This window comes from Salvia hispanica, chromosome 3 (genome assembly GCF_023119035.1).
Source record: "Salvia hispanica cultivar TCC Black 2014 chromosome 3, UniMelb_Shisp_WGS_1.0, whole genome shotgun sequence".
NCBI lineage: Eukaryota > Viridiplantae > Streptophyta > Magnoliopsida > Lamiales > Lamiaceae > Salvia > Salvia hispanica.
In genome coordinates, this window is record NC_062967.1 from 26252614 (window position 1) to 26274826 (window position 22213).

The 22213-nt window shown below is 33.9% G+C and overlaps 1 protein-coding gene and 1 long non-coding RNA gene across 2 annotated transcripts; one reads left to right on the forward strand and one right to left on the reverse strand.

The window, feature by feature from the left end:
- The first annotated feature begins 1788 nt into the window (after window positions 1-1788).
- Window positions 1789-3468, forward strand: LOC125213462. Its single transcript, XR_007174944.1, has 3 exons — window positions 1789-2539; window positions 2645-2798; window positions 3113-3468. It is a non-coding gene; the product is annotated as an uncharacterized LOC125213462 (long non-coding RNA).
- An 11754-nt stretch (window positions 3469-15222) lies between these two features.
- On the reverse strand, window positions 15223-17750 carry LOC125213461 (oleuropein beta-glucosidase-like). The gene is made up of 10 exons (XM_048114028.1): window positions 17724-17750; window positions 17579-17654; window positions 17428-17499; window positions 17258-17351; window positions 16743-17177; window positions 16431-16648; window positions 16238-16269; window positions 16046-16151; window positions 15839-15950; window positions 15223-15747 (listed from the first exon to the last, which is right to left on the reverse strand). The coding sequence occupies exons 1-10, from the start codon at window positions 17739-17741 to the stop codon at window positions 15435-15437; spliced, it is 1476 nt and encodes a 491-aa protein (XP_047969985.1). The 5' UTR covers window positions 17742-17750; the 3' UTR covers window positions 15223-15434.
- Between the last annotated feature and the right edge of the window lie 4463 nt (window positions 17751-22213).

The window sequence follows — 22213 nt, forward strand, 5'->3', positions numbered from 1 at the left end:
AAAATTTCCTCAAGTTGATTCGTCAATCCCCTTGATAGAATTTCCATTCCTAATAAATTCCCAGAAAGAACTGGAGGGGTCACGTCTGTCCCACTTAAAATCCAGACTCCTAGACAGAATTTATCAGCACGGTGTAGTTGTCACTATTAAGGCCCATATAGTAAAAACACACTACTTCATTCAAGGATCCACTTTAAAGAGTACGAGTTACTTCATTCATCTATCATGCATATAAATAGAGCAAGAAATCTCTATTGCTCACGTGTTTGAATATCATCAACTTTACCTTGGGAGAGGAAATTACTTCTTTCTTGGTTGAGCGTGATGAGTTGGAGTGCTGAGACCTTATTAGGCTACTGGGTTAGTCTAGCAAAACGAGTCTAGACAATGGCTGAAAGAAGACTCTCGGGTTCAAGCCAGAAAAGAACTGCTCTGATACCACTCTGTCACGACCCAACTTTGCTTACTATAGCAAGGTTCGATATACCGTGACTGTGGTGGATAATAAGAATGCGGGTTGGGTGACCGTAGGAGAACACCATCTCTACGGCACAAAATGTACAGATATGGCAAAGAACAGAAAGAAATTAGACCGTGCAGTCGAAAAATGGTATTTAGTAAACTCAGGTCTTTTTAATAAAACCCCTGAGTGTTACTGTGATAATGGCTTGACAATATTTTCAAATGTATTATTGTAGTTTTCGGCAATGTGTTCACTGAGTACTTTTGTACTCAGCCCTGCATGTACTTCTAAATGTGCAGGTTGAGCTGTGATGGAGGGAAGGGTGCTAATTAAACCAGACCTACTTATAGTTCCATACTCTCGGAGGTTCGTGTCTTCATACATGGAACCGCGTTTAGTTCCTTCCGCTGTGCATTAAAGCAAGTGAAATTCTTTATTTCTCTAAAGACTCTGATAATTAACCATTATATTGTATTGTCCCCGACTCGAGTCATTGTGATCGAGCCATTCTATTCATGTATTCAATGTTTATACTCTACAGTCAGAAAGTTCAACCATGAAGTCCATTTTTTTACCCAACCCGCATTCTTATTATCCACCACAGTCACGGTATATCGAACCTTGCTATAGTAAGCAAAGTTGGGTCGTGACAACCTCATATTCCACTAACTCATTCATTCTCACATTTTATTATAAAACTAATATATAAAGGTAGGACCCACATTCCACTAACTTTTTCAACCCACTTTTCATTACAATTCTTAAAACTCGTGCTAGGTCAAAGTGATCCGAATTATCTGGGACGGAGGGAGTAATTATTAAATGTTTTAAATGTTACGTATATATATTTTTCAATTTTATCTATGGAAAAGAAGCTCAAACAAGGACACATTGGTTAAACTTAAAACTCATTAATTTGGAAACATCGAACATTGGGTAGAAACTAGTTAATTTGAATAGAGAAGGCCAAACTAGTATTGTATTGCTGCTATAACTAACCGATCGATCGAAAGCATTCATAGATACATACTACAAAAAAAACGCCTATTTGCTACCACTTTTTGTGAGCACCCTGGTTGTGCTCGCAAACTTGCGAGCAGAGTAGCGAGCATACACCGAAAACAACAATCATTTCTTGTCGACTGGAATAAAATGACAGATTTTGCTAGCACACCTATAGTGCTCGAAAGTTTTCGAGCAAAGGGTGCTAGCAACGTGACAACTGTGACAACTAAGTCGAATTTTTCCGTTTTGCGAGCACGTGTGTGTGCTCGAAATTATATTCTTACCAAAAGAAAATAAAATTACTTTCCGTCGACAAAAACACAACACTATTAAGTCTTGAGAATAAAACAAAAATACAATCGGCACTCCATTCCACCTACCTCCGCCCTAGCCCTACCGCCGTCCTTCCCTTGTCGTCGCATCTCAACCGCGCGTCGCTGCCATTGCGCCGCCGCGAGTAACAATCACTCAATTTACGCGAGGCTAGCTATTTGAGTTTTTTTCATTATTTTGAATGGGAACGTAGTGGAATTAGTTGATTTAGGGTTTATATAGGAGATTTCTGTATGTTATTTCCGATTTTCTTTTTCCACATATTGATTTTTAAGAGTTTGTTGAAATAATCAGAATTCTAATTGGGTCACAACCTGCAATTTGGCGTATTGTTCATGAAATGCCTTTATTTACTTTGTTGATTTAACATTTTAACTCTTCCATATCAGTGTATGCAACCATTTCTAGAAAACAAAAATTTGCCTCGTTTAGGTTGAGATTGTGATTTATTAGTGTGGTGACTGATTGATATTGTATCTGATTGAGAATGTATGCAGTCATTTTTACTCCTGCAATTTGGCCACATCCTGCAATTTTGGAATTTCTGAATGGAAAATGATTTCCTATAGAGTGGTGATGATGCTAGGCGATTTATGAAATTCATACTCTCTAATCTTGGTGTTGGTAAAGGAAACTTTTGTACCTTTACTTAAATGACTCTAATATTTTGTACCTTACAGTTACAATGTCTCTAAGCTTCTTTTGTAGGTACTTTTGATTGTGTTTATTTTAATGGAGGTCAGTTTTACAGTCATTTCTTAGTTCTAATTTTCTTCTTCATTAAGTTGAAAGCAACTGCCATAGGCCTCCCCCCTTTATGAGGTGACTTAATAATTTTTACAGGTTACCTTTTGCTGCCACTTGTTAAGACGGAGACAGATTAGTTCTACTTCTACCTTTGGAAATGAAAATAGGCTGAATGAGAGACTTGACCTTTATCAAGACCGAATGCCAACGAGGCTTAGGCGATGGAATCATCACATACTCTGTTTTGACGGTATAATGCCATTTTGCCTCTATTTGTTTCATCAATATAGCTGTTGGTTGGTTCTTGTTATGTAGAATTGGACTTTTCATTTCTTGCATACCAGGAGGAATTTGTAAAAATGGGCATCATTATCTAAAATGTTGTTGTGTCTTGTTTCGTGATCTTGTTCTTATAAGGTTTTCGACGCTTGAAAAGATCAAAGATGATCAATTTGTTACTTTTTTTCTTTCTTCTCACCGATATTAGTAATTTTCCTAAATACTCTAAATCTCTCTCTCCTTCTCTGCGCAAATGGATGCTAATTTGTACCTTTTATTTCATAGCCCAAACTTCAGGAACGGAGGCAGCCTTAGTAAAGTTAAATACATGTTGTTCTGGACAGTAATGAAGCTCTCTTGAGCTCCTGAGGTGGCTCTAGGCTATGGGATTGAGTAATGTGTGCCTCTAAGATCCAAAAGGTGCAGGAGGCAAATATACTGAAAAATAGAAGAATCCCTGAGAGTGAATTGATGATCAGTGTTAAATATTTTGGTGAATTGGTGTGTTTCACCTTTATCATGTTATTAACCTATCACGTTTTTGGGTGGAAGTTGTGATGTTAAGTTCGTAGAATATTGTTCTAAAATTGTATAGTACTATGCATTAATATATAGCTTATGTACTTACATGTTGGTCTTTAGAGTTCGTTCAAGGTTTTCTGCTATCGAACAGTTTCAGAAGTAAATAAATTAATCTGCTACTGACTCGACTTATTTTAACACAAGTAGTACCCGCAAGTGTACGGGGACAATGTAGCAATAAGCAAGCAAGAGTATCGTATCCCACAGAGACAAATTTGTATCAACTTAACTACCATGAATAAATGTTGACTACTATCTAGAGAATCAAGAAAAGTTTGGTTTTTTTCTAACACTAATAAAAGCATATAGTAAGCAAATAAACAAGTAAAAGCAAATAAACACGGAGTGAAAAGATAATATGGAGAAAATTGTAGAACTCAAGGATCCGATGCACAATTCCAAGCTCTTATCCAATCAAATTGCCTACCTTTTGGTATCTCTAGAGTTACTAAGTCGACCACAATTATAGATTAAACCCCCTCCCGAGGTGAGAAACCTGTAGATTAGGTGCTAGGATTGAAGTCCCCTTCTAATCCTAAAACCCCTAACTCCCAAAAGCTCGATTAGGTCAAAGACCTCACTCAAAACCTCAACTCTCCCGAGTTTTATTGCATTAAGGTGTGAATTATTCCTATTTCCAGATTAATTATTTCATCTCCCGATTAATCTAATTAATCATACACAATCAAGTGGTGATCAAGCAATTGAAAGGAATAAACCCAAGAATAATCAAATAACTACAAGAGCAAGGTAAGAACAAAATCAATTGGATAAAAACTATGAAATTAATGCATCTTCACCAAGAATTCTACAAAAGGTGTTTAGCTACTCATGTTCAGGGAGAAAACTAAGTTTCAGAATCCGAACAAAAACATGAAAGATAGATACTAAGAACTCATGTGGAACGAATCTATGGAATGAAGACTCCAATCTTCCGATTTGGAGTCTTCAATCTTCAATTCTCTCTCTAGAAGTGTTCTTGGAGGTGGTGTGAGTGTTGGAGGCGGTAAGTGTAGAATGATTCTCGTCTAATCCAACCCTAGCCTTTTCTTCTCGTTTTTCCACTTCAAAAATCGCATTTTCAGCACGCGTCAAACTGACGTACCCGGCCGGGTAGAATTTATGAACTGTAAATCCACCCGGTCGGGTGACCATTTCAGACCCCTTTCTGAACTCGTCACGCTGTCTTCAGGATACCCGGCCGGGTGGAATATTTGTGCTGTAAATTCACCCGGCCGGGTGTCGTTTTCCGGATCCTTTCTGGTCCTCAAGTCCTACCCGGCCGAGTAGAATTTATAAGAGTAAAACTCACCAGGCCGGGTGTAGCCTTTGAAGGCCCTGCTGCCTCCTATGCACAATCGGCCGGATTTTTGCCTCTTTTTTATCTACTTATCCTAGAACACTCAACAAACACATGAAACTCCAAAAGATAGGTTAATTGGCTGGAAATAGACAATTCAAGCATCAAAACTCAACATTAAGCACCTCAACATACCAATTAAACCGACTAAAACATGATTTTATCAGCTACCTATATCTCTGATGTAGTTAAGCTGAAATAGAGAGGTCGAGTGAACAGTTACAAGCAATGCCAGAGCAAGCCACTATTAGGTGCGCGAGCAGTTAGAGAAGCAAAATGAGGCGTCGCGCGGGGAGTTGGAGAGGCAAAATACAGCAGCATGTGCTGAATTAGAGAACAAAATACGAGTTGCGCCTAGATTTAGAGAAAAAAAAATGGGAGGTTGGAACAGTTGATGAACTAGGGGTGTCGAAACGGGTAGCGGGTATTGGGAAACCCTCAACCCGACTCGCTACCCGCCGGGTAACGGGTACCCGCTACCCGACGACAACGGGAAATGGGGCGGGATCGGGTAGTTTGTTTTAAATTTTTGCGGGTATGGGTATACCCGCTACCCGCTCGAGTATACCCGTTAAACCCGATAATACCCGTTATTTATAGGGGTTTCAAATATTTTATTTTAGTTAGTTAGTTTCAAATCCATATATACTCCCTGATGATACACTTTATTTCCAATTATTTATCCGCTGCCAAATGAAGGATTGCAAGATTGGTGAAAGTGAAACTTTTATTAGTTTAGTGTCTTTATATTAAAGATTTAAAATATATAGACTTTTAGTTGAAGTTATATATATTTAGACTTTTGATGAAAGTGAATTATTTTTTATTTTATATTAGACTTTTGAATGGTGATTTAATTTTAGACATGCTTGACGTTTCTATCATATTTGCTTATTTTGGATTTGCATTATATTCCATACATAGTCATATTATATTTAAGAGATGAGAAATCATCATATTTGTGCATAGTTAATAGTTGGAAATTATACAAATACAACAAAGTAAAAAAAATAAAAATCTAAAGTCGAAGTGTAGCAACTAGCAACAATCCCAAAATTCATTCTAGAATTTCAAACAAGTACAAAAAATTATTATATATATTAGATGATTAGCATTGATGATAAGCGAAAACTAAAAGCATAATACCGTTGAATAATATAATACACAATTCAAATTATGTGTGCGGGTTTGGGTACCCGCAACTGCGGGTTTGGGATACCCGATGCGAGTATGGGATTACCCGTTTAACTATACGGGTCGGGATTGGGTAATATTATATTGAAGTTTTCGGGTACGGGTACGGGTACCCGCAAAATCGGAATTGGATACCCGCGGGTACCCATTTCGACACCCCTCTATGATGAACCATAGTGAGTAAGTTGATGAAATGAGAAGTCAAAAATAGATCAAGTCTTATAAACTAAAAGTGTAAAACAATATTACTAATTTTATGTAATTTTAGAAATTTGTTACTTTTTTTGTTGTCATTATAATTTTCATTTTAATAAATTGTCCAAATAAATAAATTTAAAAAAATAATACTATTAGAATTGCTGATGAATACTAATTTTTGCGAGCAAAAAATTTGTGATGTATATACTAATTTTGCTAGCACAAATGGTCGAAAACCTGCTAGCAAAGTAGAGGTGCTAGAAAATTGCGAGCATAACAGAGGTGATAGCAACCTTGCGAGCACAAATGTGGTGTGGTCGACTTCGCCTATTAGCGAGCACAAAGGTGCTAGAAAAATAACTTCTGCTCGCAAAAGTGGTCGTAAAGTTTGCTACGAGCGTCGTAGCTAGCACAACCGGTGCTCGTAGTGTGTTATTGTTACCTTTTTGTGAGCACAAATAGTGCTAGCAAATCACCTCCTTTTTGTAGTTACTGAAGGATTAACGACGGCAATAGGTAAAGATTTAACCCGTTGTTGACCCGAAAAAAATGAAAAAATATTATTGTAGGGATCAGATCATTTGGGATTCACTAATTACTGGGACCTCTTATATTGTATTGCACTTAAGAGATGGTCAATCTCCAAGAACTGACACCAAGGATACAATAGATACAAACTATACAATCTAACGAGCTGCTACAAGTTAAGAAAACCCTAGCTCTAGTCAAAACCCTTGACCGGTTCTGGACTCCGAGCTTCTAATGGCTGGAACTTGACCTGCACTCTAACAAGATTAATTAGTATAGTAAGAAATCAGATCCTAAGTGATCTGAGACAAGAAAACACAATGAAGCACAACAAGTCAGAAACCGAGGGACTATGGCTCAGGTTGCACACGCAACTTCACAGGGCCAAAGACCCGTCTGCACCACGAGTCACAAGGGAGCACCGTGAGACAAATCAAACCCCCAAACCCTAGGGATTAACCGACTACTACTTCACCGAAGCCGTTCACAACACAAGCCAACACACACTCATCTCAATCACTGCCAAACCACCAAGAACATCACCGATTGTTCCCCATGTTAGGTTTGGTATACTAAAAAGCATGTTTCGAGCAAGTTTCGTGCGAATAGAATCTTGCTTGTATACGGAAAACTCTACAATCCACTTTTAACCCGATTCAGTATTATTCGAGCAGTTTTGCATGAATAGAATCACTATTATTATTACATTGTGTTTGCTTGTGCATTTATAAGATGTTTTACAAACATTTAAATACATAAGAAGTAACAAAGCCTAAGTCTTTTGCTTAGTAGACCGGTTGTGGGCGAGTCCACTTTAAGGTAATACGGTCAGTTCTATGCAATGCTTTGCAAAAGAGAGAGAAGAATTTCACAACCTAGATAGGCTTTGGCTACCTATCGTGAAAGGTTGCAATATCAGTCCGATTATTTCTAAGCCTTTCTGAAATAAGATAACGTTGGTGTGGTATAGCACTGAATGGATCTAACAGCAAGACGTGTCTTTATGCCATCTACTGAAAGACTAGGTCTTAATAAAATACTATTTCTTAATCTACATACGTTAGCATTGAACATACGGTATTGATTATGCTTTACTTTGACTTAGCAAATGGTGCGGGATTTTCGCAACCCAATAATCATGATATATTGGGTAGTGATGATTAATATCTAGCGGTGCTAGGATTGCTATTATGTTGAGTTGCGCGCGAGGTGAGTCTCGTTAGATAATGTCCTCAAGAAGAGCTCGAACAAGGTTTTGTTATTTAGAAAAGGGGTAACTGCTTTTAAAGTCACCAACTTTCCATGAATTCAGGTTTTTCCCACGAACTTTAAAAAGTTCGTGTAATGTCACGAACTTTATTGTCGGTTGCCATTTTCCCATGTCAGGTTTTCCGGTCTGATTCAAACTGTTCGTTTCCTATTAAGACAATGTCCAAATTCTTTTTCTTATTATCGTTATCTTCGTCTTTGAAATAGCTTTGCGTGGGTACCTTGTACGCCTCAATCGAAACTCGGATGAAGAAGTTATGGTCATTTGATGAAGGCTGCGACCTTTGTGCGACCTTGTACCATCATAATGGCCATAACTTCTTCATCCGAGTTCCGATTGAGGCGTACAAGGTACCCACGCGAAGCAATTTCAAAGACGAAGATAACGATAGTAAGAAAAAATAATTTGGACATTGTCTTAATAGAAAACGAACAGTTTGAATCAGACCGGAAAACCTGACATGGGAAAATGGCAACCGACAATAAAGTTCGTGACATTACACGAACTTTTTAAAGTTCGTGGGAAAAACCGGAATTCATGGAAAGTTGGTGACTTTAAAAGCAGTTATCCCTTTAGAAAACTGGTCAGTTGGAGTTTTATCACTCTGTGAATAATAAATAAGTGTTTCTTGCTAAGTCCACTCTTGGAATTAATAAGATGTTAATTAATTAAGTCCATAGCAGACATTAATTAGTTAATGGGCATTTATATCTTAAGCATGGGAAATAAATAATATAAATAATGAAAACCAGGATAACTCATAATTTTGGATTTGGATGGGGAGTGCAATATTACTTCTGTAGTGGCTGCTCGTAATATTCCAATTAAAAGCTTTTATTAAATTGGGGTTCAATTTAATTAGTAAAACGCTAATTGGAGGAACTCATATCCAAAACCTTTCATAGATCTCTGTATGGGCCCAATATGAACTTAATATAAATAGGAGAATAAATGAGACAGAAATTAATTTTTTCCCATAGAAAATAGCGTCTCTTTCTTCTCTTTAGTAGGAGACGATTTTTCCTTTGATTTTCTCCTCCGTGAGATTTCCAGCTCCTCCTCAGTGAGGAATTTTCTGTCTTCTTTATTCGAGTCCTAGTATTTTGATAAGATCAACCCACCCTGATATCGAGATACAGTTTGGAAACCAGTCAGAAGATCTGTGGTCTAATATTGAAATCATCACGTGGAGAAGGCGCGAGCAATCGTTGATTTTTTGGGAAATCAAAAATCGGTAACCCTAAACCGTAGAAATCATGTTTAGGATTTATATTTTCTAAGCATGAATTATTTGCATTCTAGCATGCAATTATCTGTTTAACATGTGAATTGATTAATCGCATAATCGGTCAAATAGATCCTTGTCTGATTTATTTATATTGTACAAGTCTTCCGCTGTACAAGGGACACCAAACCCCAGCGTCACACACCTCAAACTCCTCATAAATCTTCACCGAATGAACAGATCGAGACTTAATAGTTCGATCACTGCCAGATCCACCACATCAACACAGCCGTTGAAGGATCTCACTCTTCCTCACACAAATAGAGAAAAGAATGACCGGAGATGAGAGAGAGAGAGAGAGAGGGGGGGGGGGGGGAATCGCTAGAGAGAATGCAGAGAGAACTCGAGAGTCAAAGAGAGAGAGAAGTGTCTAGAACAAAATGAGGCTGTAGAGAGAGAGAGAAGTCAGATTAAACACTCACAACAAACACACCCTTGATCCAACAGCCTTCATTCAAGATCAAAGTGAAACGGCTACATGGCAGCCATCGGTTAACCCTAGGTAAGTAACGGACCTCAATAGATTTGGGCCACACAAAACAGAATCTGGGCTTTAAATTAATTCAGCCCAATGATTTAATTCCTCATGCCCAATTTCAATTGGTCCATTTTCTCACAATTATAACCTGATAAAATTTCAATTTGATTATCTCGCAATCCACTGAATTAGATTTGTGAGCAATTATTGTCTATCTTCCATTATTCTGCATGTTTAGCAACTGATTCGACACTTTATTAAGATTTTAATAAATCGAATAGCTTTATATTTAATATATACACATATATATATATAGGGTCCGGCTGAAGTACTATGAAGTCTCAATCATACTCCACTTACTCTAAAATTATTGAATATGTGTATATGTTTCATTTTGATGTTACAGTTTTGGTACATCACGAGCTTGTTATTTTCATTTTTATCTTTGAGTGGAATCACGTTCGTGGTATAAAATGGACCTAAACAAGACCAGATTGGTTGAATCACATTAATTTGAAAACAGAGAACTAAAACATGTACAGTTAGGTTGAGCTTGAAAATTACTAGTATGGAGTACTTTTTATTATATCAAATCCCATTGCTCATAAACACCATTTGAAGATATACAATTATAAAAAATTCAATCAGGCCCATTATATGCTAGGAGAAAATTAAAGAACCAGGATATTTCCTTCGAATTGGACCATTTAATAAAAGTTAAAATTAGGCCCACTTTTATGAGCAAGAAATGAATACTCGGCCCATTTTAAACCTAGTCCTAATCATTATAATCAGCACCCAATTTTGATAATTATATGTAATTGATTAATACTCTCTCCATAAAAGTATATGCACTTTCCATTTTTGTCTGTCCCAAAAAATATGTGTATTTCATTTTTATGAAGTTATATTAATTTAATAATAATATAGGTATCACTCTCCACTAACACTACTTTAACTACCATTCTCCTCCTTAGAGAATGTTATATTGCTTAACTCAATACTTAATTGCTAACTACAATTAAATAATAGCCATTAGATATTCAAATTAAGGGCCTAGATCATCAGCCCCGGAATGTCAATACTTTCAACAAAAAACGCCAATAAGGGTATTAAGGTCAATTTACAACAAATTAGTTGTAACTAACTTTTGAAAAATATCTCATAACTTTAAAACGCATATTACTTTCTCGATTTAAATTATTTTTTCGCACAACATATATCAAATTAAAGATAATTTCATAAGGATTCTAACGAGATCTCACTTGCATATGTTTCGATGTCAAAATTTGAAAAAAAAAAATCAAATTTTTTTTATTTTTCAATACAACAACAAATGTCAAAATGATATATAAAATATGTCAATATAATACATGTAGAATGTCAATATAAGCAATGTGTTAACATTCTCAAAACATTGTCTTGACATTCTCAAAGCATTGTGAAGATATTTTCGAAACATCATAGTTACATTTTCATCCAAAATCCTAATTCGGAGTAGTTTTTTTTATCTTTTTCGATTTAATTAATAAAAACAAAAATTACACGTGGCAAATTGTAGACCATAAATTTTCTAAAATTATATGATCTTAAATTAGTTATAGTTAGCAATCAAATGATGAGTTCCCCTCTCCTCTTTTCTCTTACTTTACCAAGCATTCTCCTTATTCCTCTTACTTTATCAATTTTGTCTTAACTCTCGTACTATATCTATTAATCATATTTTTATTGAACATAGGAAGTAAAATATTTTTACTCTCACCGATAAATTATCATTATCTAAATCAAAGATACATGATTACATAAAAACTCCATTGATAAAATCTTTCTTAAAATTCTCGCCAATAAATCCTTTAATCAATGGTAAAAAAAATTTACATGATTTAAAATATTCATTATTGAGTTTGAAAAGTATATTGGACCCTAAAAATCATACACTTGACAAATTCTTATATTTATCACATACTTGAAAAGTTGTTTGAAATACTAGTATGCCATAACTAGTACATTTCGTGTGTTAAAATCCCAATACTAGTCGACGTCATATCCGACTGACGTACATGATATTTTTTTGTGTAAATAGCCCAAATAATCACAAAATTTGGTTAAATTCAAGTATATCCCTTAACTTTAAAAAATGACCAATCAAATCATAACTTTGATTATTTTATGAATTAACGCATGAGGCCATGAATTTGAATTTTAGAAGAATTGAGCATGACGTGGATGCACGTATGATGTGGACATCAGGAACATATTAATAAGCTCATATGTTTGTTCCACGACATGCTCAATTCTCTCTAGACGGTCCCAACGTCCACGTCATGCAAAATTCCCCCAAATTTAAATCCATGAGACAATTCAGAAGACTGCCCAAGTAATGATTTAATCGGTATTTTAAAGTTATGAGATTCATTAGAATTTGACTAAACTTCCTGGCTTATTTTGCTATTTTTCATATTTTTATCATACTTGACACAACTAATTTGACGTGACTTTCTACATGAATTTTAAAAGTTGTCTAAAATATCGTAAATATTTAAAAGTTGCTTACGAAAGATTAGTTTATGTCAAAAATCATATTCATGTCAAATTAAATTATACTCCCTCCGGATAATTCGTCTCACTTTGACCGGGCACAGGTTTTAAGAAATGTAAAGAAAAGTGAGTTGAAAAAGTTAGTGAAATATGAGTCTACTTTTATATATTAGTTTTATAATAAAATGTGAGTAGGAATGAGTTAGTGGAATATGAGGTTCACTACCAAAAATGATAACAGTGAAATGAGACAAATTATATGGGACGGACCAAAATGGAAAAATGGGACAAATTATCCGGGACGGAGGGAGTAATACACAAAATATAAAATTTGTATATTTAAGACCGTTTTTAAAGCACGTAGAAAATACCAAAATTCAAGTTTTTATGAACCAAAATATATCACTCTAAGAGCATCCGCAATAGCGGATGTCCCGGCAAGCTGATCATCCGTCCGGGAAGTCCGCTATTGCGTCGAACGAGACGGACACGGACGTTGGGGGGGGGGGGGGGGGGGGTCAGCCGCGGGTGAGCGCGGACGTCCGTCGTGACGTCCCGTGTTGCGGTGGCACGACGGACGTCCCGGCGGACGTCCCAGGCTCGTTGTAACTCTATATATACAATTTTTTTAAAAACGCTAACGCATGTATTATCAGCGAGACCACCATTCGGCTAGCGGCAAACTATACAGATTCAAGGCATAACATGTACTTTGTTTGAATCGTTTTTTGGTTTGGGATGTTTTTTTTTTGGTGAACTATGTATTTTGTTTAATTTAAATATGTACATTTTTTTTAAAAATAAAATGGTTGCATTTTCTTTGTATTCCTGTCGAAATTTTAATTTCGTAAATTGCATATTTTGTGAATTTTTATTATTGTATTGTCCGCCGGGATGTACTTGGGGATGTCCGCTATTGTGCAGTGGTGTCCTTATGACGTGTCAGTGTTGTGGGATGACCTTATGACGTGGCAGGAGATGTTTTTCGAGTGTCCGTCGGGATGTGCCGGGACATCGTCCCTATTGTGGATGCCCTAAAAGACACTACTCAATTTTCACTTATTACAAAGTAACAGTTGCCCTCAAAAAAAAGATAAAGAAAAGGCGTATGCGTGAGAAATCATTTTTTCTACTCAATATCAATTCTCGAAATAAACTACAAATCTCATACTCACACGAAATGTTTATGCATAAATAATGCCTCCAACATCAAAATTCACGTAGTATATATAATTCCTGCAATTACGTAAACAATGAGAGTTAATTAAAACTATTCAATCACGCTTAAAAAAACTGTGGAACAGAGTTTAATTAGAAGATGAAACCAAAGAAATTCAATGACTAATATAATAGAAATAGAAAATAACATATTGAGTGATAGAAATAGAAAATAACATATTGAGTGAGTGAAATCATAGCTACCACATGTCATATATGTGTAGACCATGAAAAAAATAAAATTTAATATAACTTTTTAAATATCTAAATTTAAATAAAAATAATAAAGGTTCCAAAAGTCTCCTAAAAATTAACGTGTGCCATTAAGTACATGAAACTAATTGCATAGGGAAAGGTTTAATTTGATTTTACAATGGTCTAATTTCAGTTACTAACGTATGGTGTCATTAAGTACATGAATGTAGTTGCATAGACTTATAAGGTTTAATTTGATTTTACAATGCACTAATTTAGATATTTTCAGTTATTAACGTATTGGTATTTTCCGGTTATCAAAGCTAATCTGGCGCCTGATGCCTTATGGGAGGTAATTTTATTAACAATTATCACCAAATTAAAGTACTTTGATTGGTCCAAAATGGAATTATTTGAATTAGATGCAAAATTAAGGTAATTTAATATAGAATAAGCTGTTACATTGTTTTATTAATGGCACAATATCCTATTAACTATTAATAAAACTTACTACACGTACTTAGCTCAAAAATAATTTATATTTTTTAAAATTATTTAAAATTTTGCCCAAGATTCATAAGTATTTAAAATCTCTCCCAAAACTTATAAATATTCAAATTGAGACCAAAACTCGCATTTTATATATGTATAGATATAGAGATAGGGTCATATTCTAATGCTTATAGCACCCTAATCCAAAATCAAGACTAAATCTCCACCCTTAGATTTTAAAATGAGTGGATGAGATTAAATCTTACGAATCTTAATAAATAGTAGAAAAAATATCAACAAAAGGGTAATATCATCATTATGTTATCATATGATAATTTTCGTAAATGTTTTTTTATATCAACATAGTGTATTACAAATATCAACAATATGACATAAAAATATCAACACTAGTACAAGAAAATATCAACACATATTTATTTAGATTTTTATGGTTTTATTGAGATTTTTTTGATGTATTTGTTGATAAAAATCTGGTTATCAACATTTACGAAAACTAAAATAAAAAATATCAAATTTCATCATCCGAACGTTGTCGGAACATATGCAATTGAGATCTCGTTGGAATCCTTATAAAATTCTCTTTAATTTGATATATTTTTTGCGAAAAAATAATTTAAATCGAGAGAGTTATGTAAATTTAAAGTTTTAAGATGATTTTAATGAGAGGGAATTGACATTAATACCCTCTAATTTTATTTATTAATTTTTTTAATTAAATATATAATCCATGTGACATTATTTCAACCACTTGATCTTCTAATCTAATGGCTAAAATTTAGTCTTAATTTTGAATTGCTAATTAGTTAGCAATTGATCACTCCCCTTTATATAGATATTTATTAAGTAATAAATATATAATGTGCAATAATCCCATGCCACGTCCAAATACTATATGCCATTCTTTGTAAATTAGTACAAATATTTATAAAGTACTAATAATAATACAAAGTGTGCAATAAGTGTTCGTTTCTAAAATTGATACAATGATATAGAAGTAGATGGTAGGCAAGATGAATTAAAATTTGAACCTAGCATATAAGAGAAAGTAGGCGAATAAACACCTACGGAATTATTACTTACAATATTCATAAAAACATAGTAAGAGTTGATAGAGGGGCATGAAACCTACCTCTAACATATTATTGCCTTATTCAAAGACACACAAACAACGTGCATAACATAATGCTTAACTCGACCATAGTCGTATAGATGCTACATCCAATGAAATACTAGGATCAGTGCCTAACATTAGTCGTGATTGACATCCTGCACGAGTTTGAGTCTTTTCTCTGCATTCATATTCTCCCCGTTCTCTTCATATATTCTCTTCTCAGACCGTGGTCGTGGGACCCACCATGGATGGAACCACACAGGCGGCTGGCTTTTGCTCTTGAGAAACTTAGCGAACCATGCGGCCGAATTCTTAGGATACCTTGTGAGATCATTCACATAGTCTACGTAGTTCAACCCAAACCTAACTGTGTAGCCATCGCCCCATTCAAAGTTGTCGCACCATGACCACACGAAGTATCCCTTCAGTTTCCTCGAAATGTCTGTGTGTCTGTCATCCATGCACATCACGTGTATTAATTAATAGTAGCGAGATAAAAGATTACTATACTATTAATTTGAGATATTAATTTAGATCTTACTTCATTGCTTTGAGCATGTTAGCAAGATGATCTTGGTGGTATTTAGTCCTATCATGGTCATCATCACACACCATTTTGGCTGTCTTCGTGTGATCACTCTTAGTTGAAAACCCTTTCGGAAGTAAAGCAAGTAGGTTATTAATAACATTTCATATCTTTTATTTAAAAATATATTATATGCCTTATAACCTAATAAATGAATATTACCATTTTCAGTGATGTATATTTCTTTGAGTTGTGGATGCTTGTCATTCAAATACAACAGAATCTCATAAATCCCTTTTGGAACAGAGTGCAGCCACACAGATCCAGACTAAAACAAAAGATTTAGGTGAGATATATATATACAAATATATAAATGGTTTTTAATAGTACTAATGAATAGGAGATGGTCCTTACCTTTGTTCCAATGTATTCATCTCCCTTCTTCACTGCAAAATGAAAAGAAATTACATAACTTTGTGACCATGATGATGATACTGACCAAACATGAGAACTCATTGCAAAAAGTCAAGACAAAGAGTCCATTTGTTCTATAAACAGCATATCAGTTGCTTTACACAGCTGATGTGTCCCGTAACATAATACTCACCGGAATACTTAACCCGTTGATCTGCAAAGTAGCCCTCTCCATCCGGAAGGTGAGGATCATCGGAAGCATACGGCGTCGTGTAATAATTTAGACCAAGGAAATCATAAGATCCTATGACCTTTTTCAATTCTTGAGGTGTGAATGATGCAAGATTGTCCGGTGGAACGCACTCCTCCATGCTTCGGGGGTAATGCCCATACAATATAGGCTCTAGAAACCTATATGATTATATTCAAAATGACGACGACGATGATAAAGATGAAGATAATGATTCAAATAATAATGGGAATGGTACTAGTATTTACTATGTACCATCCAAACATGAAGTCCACTCCCCTCAAAGCGGCTTCTACATCTGCGGCCGAATGCTCATCGAAGGGCGTAAACCAATGGGAATTCAGCACTATCCCTATCTTCCCTCCTTGCGCCTCTTGAAAGTGGCTTCTGTAGAGATCGACTGCTTCTGCGTGTGCGAGGAGAAGGTTTCTTCCGACTGTGTACGCCTCAGAAGGGTCAGCGATGATGAACTTGTCGCCCGTGGCAGAGTTGAGGAGTGGGAGGCCTCTACCGGGGGCGATCTTCGTGGAAAGTTTGTCGTCCGGGACACGAACTTTGTGGCCCGGTGCAAATGAGCCTCGGACGTATCCGTTCACCGCGTAGGTCCATGGCTCGTTCACGGTTGTCCACTGCTTCACGCGATCCCCAAATTCCCAGAAGCATACCTCTGCAAACTCGCGGAAATCGTCCCTGCACAACTCAGTTGGTAAGACATTTTTTGGAGACTACTTAGTGGAGTAGTAATCAAGAGTGGGATTGGATTTCTTTACTTGATTCTTTTGGATAAGAAGCCACCATACTCTTTCTCCAAGCATAAAGGAAGATCCCAATGAAATAATGTCACAAATGGTGTCATGTCTGCACATTTATATCCATATATTATAGCCTTATTACTTATTGTCATCGAAGATGAAATTAAAAAATCAATCAACTAACCATGTCAACAAAGTGTTGATAAGATCATTATAGTAAGCAATTCCTTCTTTGTTGATTCCACCACTACATCTTCCGGCTGTTGAGAGTTTCATTATAATTGATTAATCAATTACTCAAAAAACACATTCTTTAACTAAATTTAGTGCAACTCAAACCAAGCAATATTCTTGGCCATGATATGGAAAATCTATACGAATTAAACCCCATATGCTTCATCATTGCAATATCTTCCTGCAATATATACACAGAATTTAGAAACGGCACGAGTTTTAATTGTTGATGTTGAAAAAAAATAATAACCTTATATCTGTTGTACATATCACATGCAACATTTCCATTAGATCCATCAGCTATTTTCCCTGTACCCACACACACACAAACAAGCAACAATCATATTAATATATCACTTCTTACTCAATTATTTCCATGCTCTTAATTAATTAATTAATTAATTTCAAGATAGAGAGAGACAAGGAAGCCTCATAGAGAAGTCATCCCATATGCTAATGCCTTTGCCTCCTTTAGCAGCAGCCCCTTCAACCTGCACATCCAAAACAACAAATGCAACTCTAGTAATTAGCCTCATTTAGTTATATAATCATAATAAATGAAAAAAACCTGAAAGGCAGCAGTTCCAGTTCCAAACACAAAGTCTTGAGGAAACCAGTGATGGTTTATGCCACTGTTGTCGTGATAAGCCGGCACTGGTCCGTCGATCTCCCACCACCTTGAAGCACCAACTGACAATGTCTGATCTTCAACGATGACGTTGCTGTTGTCGTCCAGATGAACCATCTCAACTCCTTGGATCGCCATTGCTTCAAATTTGCACAAATATTTCTTAGTGGGTGAGTGAAATATGCAGAACCAACTTCAATTATTTATAGTAGGGCAAATGGAAAAAAAAACCATAAAGTTTGGTCAAATTATGGTCTATCTCCCAACTTAAAAAAATGGTCAATAATATCACCTCTTAATTTTATCTACGTAATACGTACATATGTTAAAATTAAAAACGTAAATGACTAAAAGTATTAAATGGCACCATCGTTTAAATAGCTGAATATTTTGTTTGCATGATAGCCGAGTATATAATTTCTCTCAAATCATGGACTTATGAGACAATTGAGAAAAATATTAAAATTATGATCACTTATAGTAATTGGCAATTTTGTTAAATTGCGGGGATAGACCAGAAATTGATCATCAAACTTGATGATTATTTTGGTCTTTTGCCATCATTGCATCTCACCTTTTATCTCATTTTCTTTATATTTTTGCAATCCTTGGTTGATTTTTACTTAGGATAAGGAAATTTAAAGCTATATGTATCGTATATGTTGTGTGGAGGACAAATTTCTAATTTAATTTTTGTTGTTTATTTGCCCTTTTTTGCTGTTTATTTGCCATTTTAATTTCTAATTTGTGTTGCTCGATTAATTCTTTATTATATACAGAGTACTAATTTATGTCAATTAGTATCACGTGAAATGAAATATGAGGACTGAGCTATCGTTGTAGTGATCGTGAAAAATTATGTTTTATCCTTTTAATTTGTTTCACATTGAGAATTTGTGTTCACTTTAGAGTTGTGTGTGAACGCTGACGTCGAGTCGATACCATCATTTAAAAGCTCTTAATGAAATTGCTGGCGTTTTCACATTGGCGCTACCTTGGATATTTTTACCTATTATTAAATCATGTTCACATAAATATTACTGAATGAACTGTAAAAAAAAAAAAAAACTGGAATTTACAACACCTACTGAAAGTCGAATGATAGTGTGTAATTGTTAATAAGTATTACTTCCTCCGTCCCGCTTAAGATGACACATTTTAATTTTTAGTTTGTGCCCAACTAAGATGACACATTTTCTTTTTTGGTAACTTTTTCTCTCCAATTAATACACCCAACCACTTTTTCTCACTCCTATTAAAATATTCATCTATCTTTCTCTCTCTATTTTAATACTTACACCCACCTTTTCTCTCTCCAATTAAACACTTTAACCAATAACTCCTAAAATCTCGTACCGGTCAAGAAGTGTGTCATCCTAGCCGGAACGGAGGGAGTAGTTTAGAATTTTGTTGAGATATAATTATTAAAAGTTTTAAATGTTACGTATATTTTTCAATTTTATCTAGGGGAATAGAAACTCAAACAAGGACAGATTGGTTAAAACTCATTAATTTGGAAACAGTGAACATTAGGTAGAAATACAAGTTAATTTGAATAGGGAAGGCCAAACTAGTACTGTGTTGCTGCTATAACTAACAGATCGATCGAAAACATTCGTAGATACATACTCAAGGATTAACAACGGCAATAGGTAAAGATTTAACCCGTTGTTGACCAGAAAAAAATGGAAAAAATTTATAATCCGATAAATTTTCAATTCAATTATCTCGCAATCCAATGAATTAGATCTGTACGCAGTTATTGTCTATCTTCTATTGTTCTGCATGTTATGCAACTGATTCAACACTTCATTAATATTTTAATAAATCGAATAACTATAAATTTAATATATAGGAGTACATACTAATTACTATGAAGTCTAAATCATACTCCACTTACTTTAAAATTTATTGAAAATGTGCACATGTTTCAGTTTGATGTTAAAGTTTTGGTACATCATGAGCTTATTATTTTCATTTTTATCTTTAAGTGGAATCACGTGCATGGTATAAAATGGACCCAAACAAGAACAGATTGATTGAATCACATTAATTTGAAAACAGAGAACTAAAACATGTAGAGTTTGGTTGAAATTCACTAATTTGAAAATAAAAGGCCAAACTAGTACAGTTAAGCTGTAACTAATTAATTTGACAGAAAGAAGCAAAGCAACCCAACTTAAATTATTGTATTAATTAATAGTCAAATTAGATAGTGAAAACAGTTGCCATATTAATTAGCAAGAATAACTATTTGCCCAAGAAGACGACACGTAGAGTTCCAATTTTTGTGAGGTACAAGTACCACAAATCATAATAGTAATAGTATATACTTTTTTTTTATCAATCTTATTGCCCATACACACTATTTCTATGAAAAAAAATATTAAAATAAGCTGAACCTTAAATCAAGCTAAGAAATGAAGTGAAAACATTTTAAATTATGAGAAAAATATCTCTAAAAGAGAAAATCAAATTAGTTGCGATTCGCTCTAAAGTAAAGAAAGGAAAATGATTTATAGAGATAATGGTAATGCAATAATGGGGGCTAAGTAGTAATTTTATCATGATTATTTCTTATTAAATTAATATTTTGTAAATGTACGTGGTTGTCCCTATAACCGTTTCTCTCTTCTAAGATGAATGAGATTTTATATCCCTATAATTGTGGCATATACCTAATACTTTCTTAACTAATTAATTAGTTACAACAAAATTTCGATTTGATAATTTTATTGGTTAAAAGTTGATTGTGATTCACTTAAAATTCGCAAATGTTGATAAATTAAATTGATTATTTTTTTGGTTTAGTATTATTAATAAAATCAATACTAATATTATAAAATATAAAATAATCAAACATTTAATAACAAGTTAATTGAAGATATACCATGCAAAATAAAATAAATTAATAAAGTCATAGATTTTTTTATTATATCTTTCAAAATAACTCTATCATACTTCAATTTTATAAGTAGTTTATTTTCTCTTTTCTTTATAGAGGAGTATTAGAGTTTTTAGTTCAATTAATGCATTAGGAGACAAATTAAAATTTGATTAATGACTTTAGTTATATCGATTGAGTTTACGATTTTGATTTGAATTCTTTACTTTCTCAAAGTTCAATTTCTATAGTCTTTTTAGAGCATTACGATCGAACTTTGATTAAAAAAATTCACATATTTTTAACTCATTTATATAATATTTTAAAGTTATGTGGTTAACATTTTGTCTTTTATGCTATAAAAATGTTAGAGTTCTTAGGTCAATTCTTAATATTATGAAACAAATTAAAATTTGTTACATAATATAGTAATACTGATTGAGTTCATAATTTGGTTTTAGCTATTCACTTTTTAAAATTCTATTTTCTTTTTATTCTTATTTTTCAGAATATTGCAATTGAATATATCTTTTAATCCAAGAACAAAAATATTAATTTTTGGAGTAATTTTTATACTTATCAAGTACAACTTAATTGGTAACACACTTCCATCCAATAGGTCAAAGGGTTTGAGTCATCACATGATAAATGCAAAATGACTATTGATCTTTTAAAGGCTATACTTTCCATTGATCATAACACTAATTTTTGTTCACAAAAATAAATGGAGTAATTTTTATTCAAAATAATAATATTTATATTAAAATAGTAAATTTTACTAGTAAGAAGAATAACTTTTATTAGTATAAACATTGACGTTTACTCAGAATTATAATTTAAATCATATATAATAACTTTTATTTATAAAAGTAATAGAGTAATTTTTATAAATAAAATAGTAAATTATTTTTTTAAGAGCAATCATTTTTAATTTTATATTTTAAAAATCGTATGACCTCTTTCTCGTATAAAATATATGTATTTTAAAAATTATTATTTAATTAATAAATTTTATACTATTAAGTAAGTATGTTAATAATAAAAAAATAAATTGTCGTACCATTTCATAAAATTATAATCAAGACTTTAAATACTCTAATTAAAACTACGGATACATTAAATACTAGCTAATTTAATTTTCTTAATCTAAGCTATCTTTTTAAACTAACATTCGGGTATATAAGTCAAAATATTGATTATACTTATAGCAAAGTGACATAGGGGCATT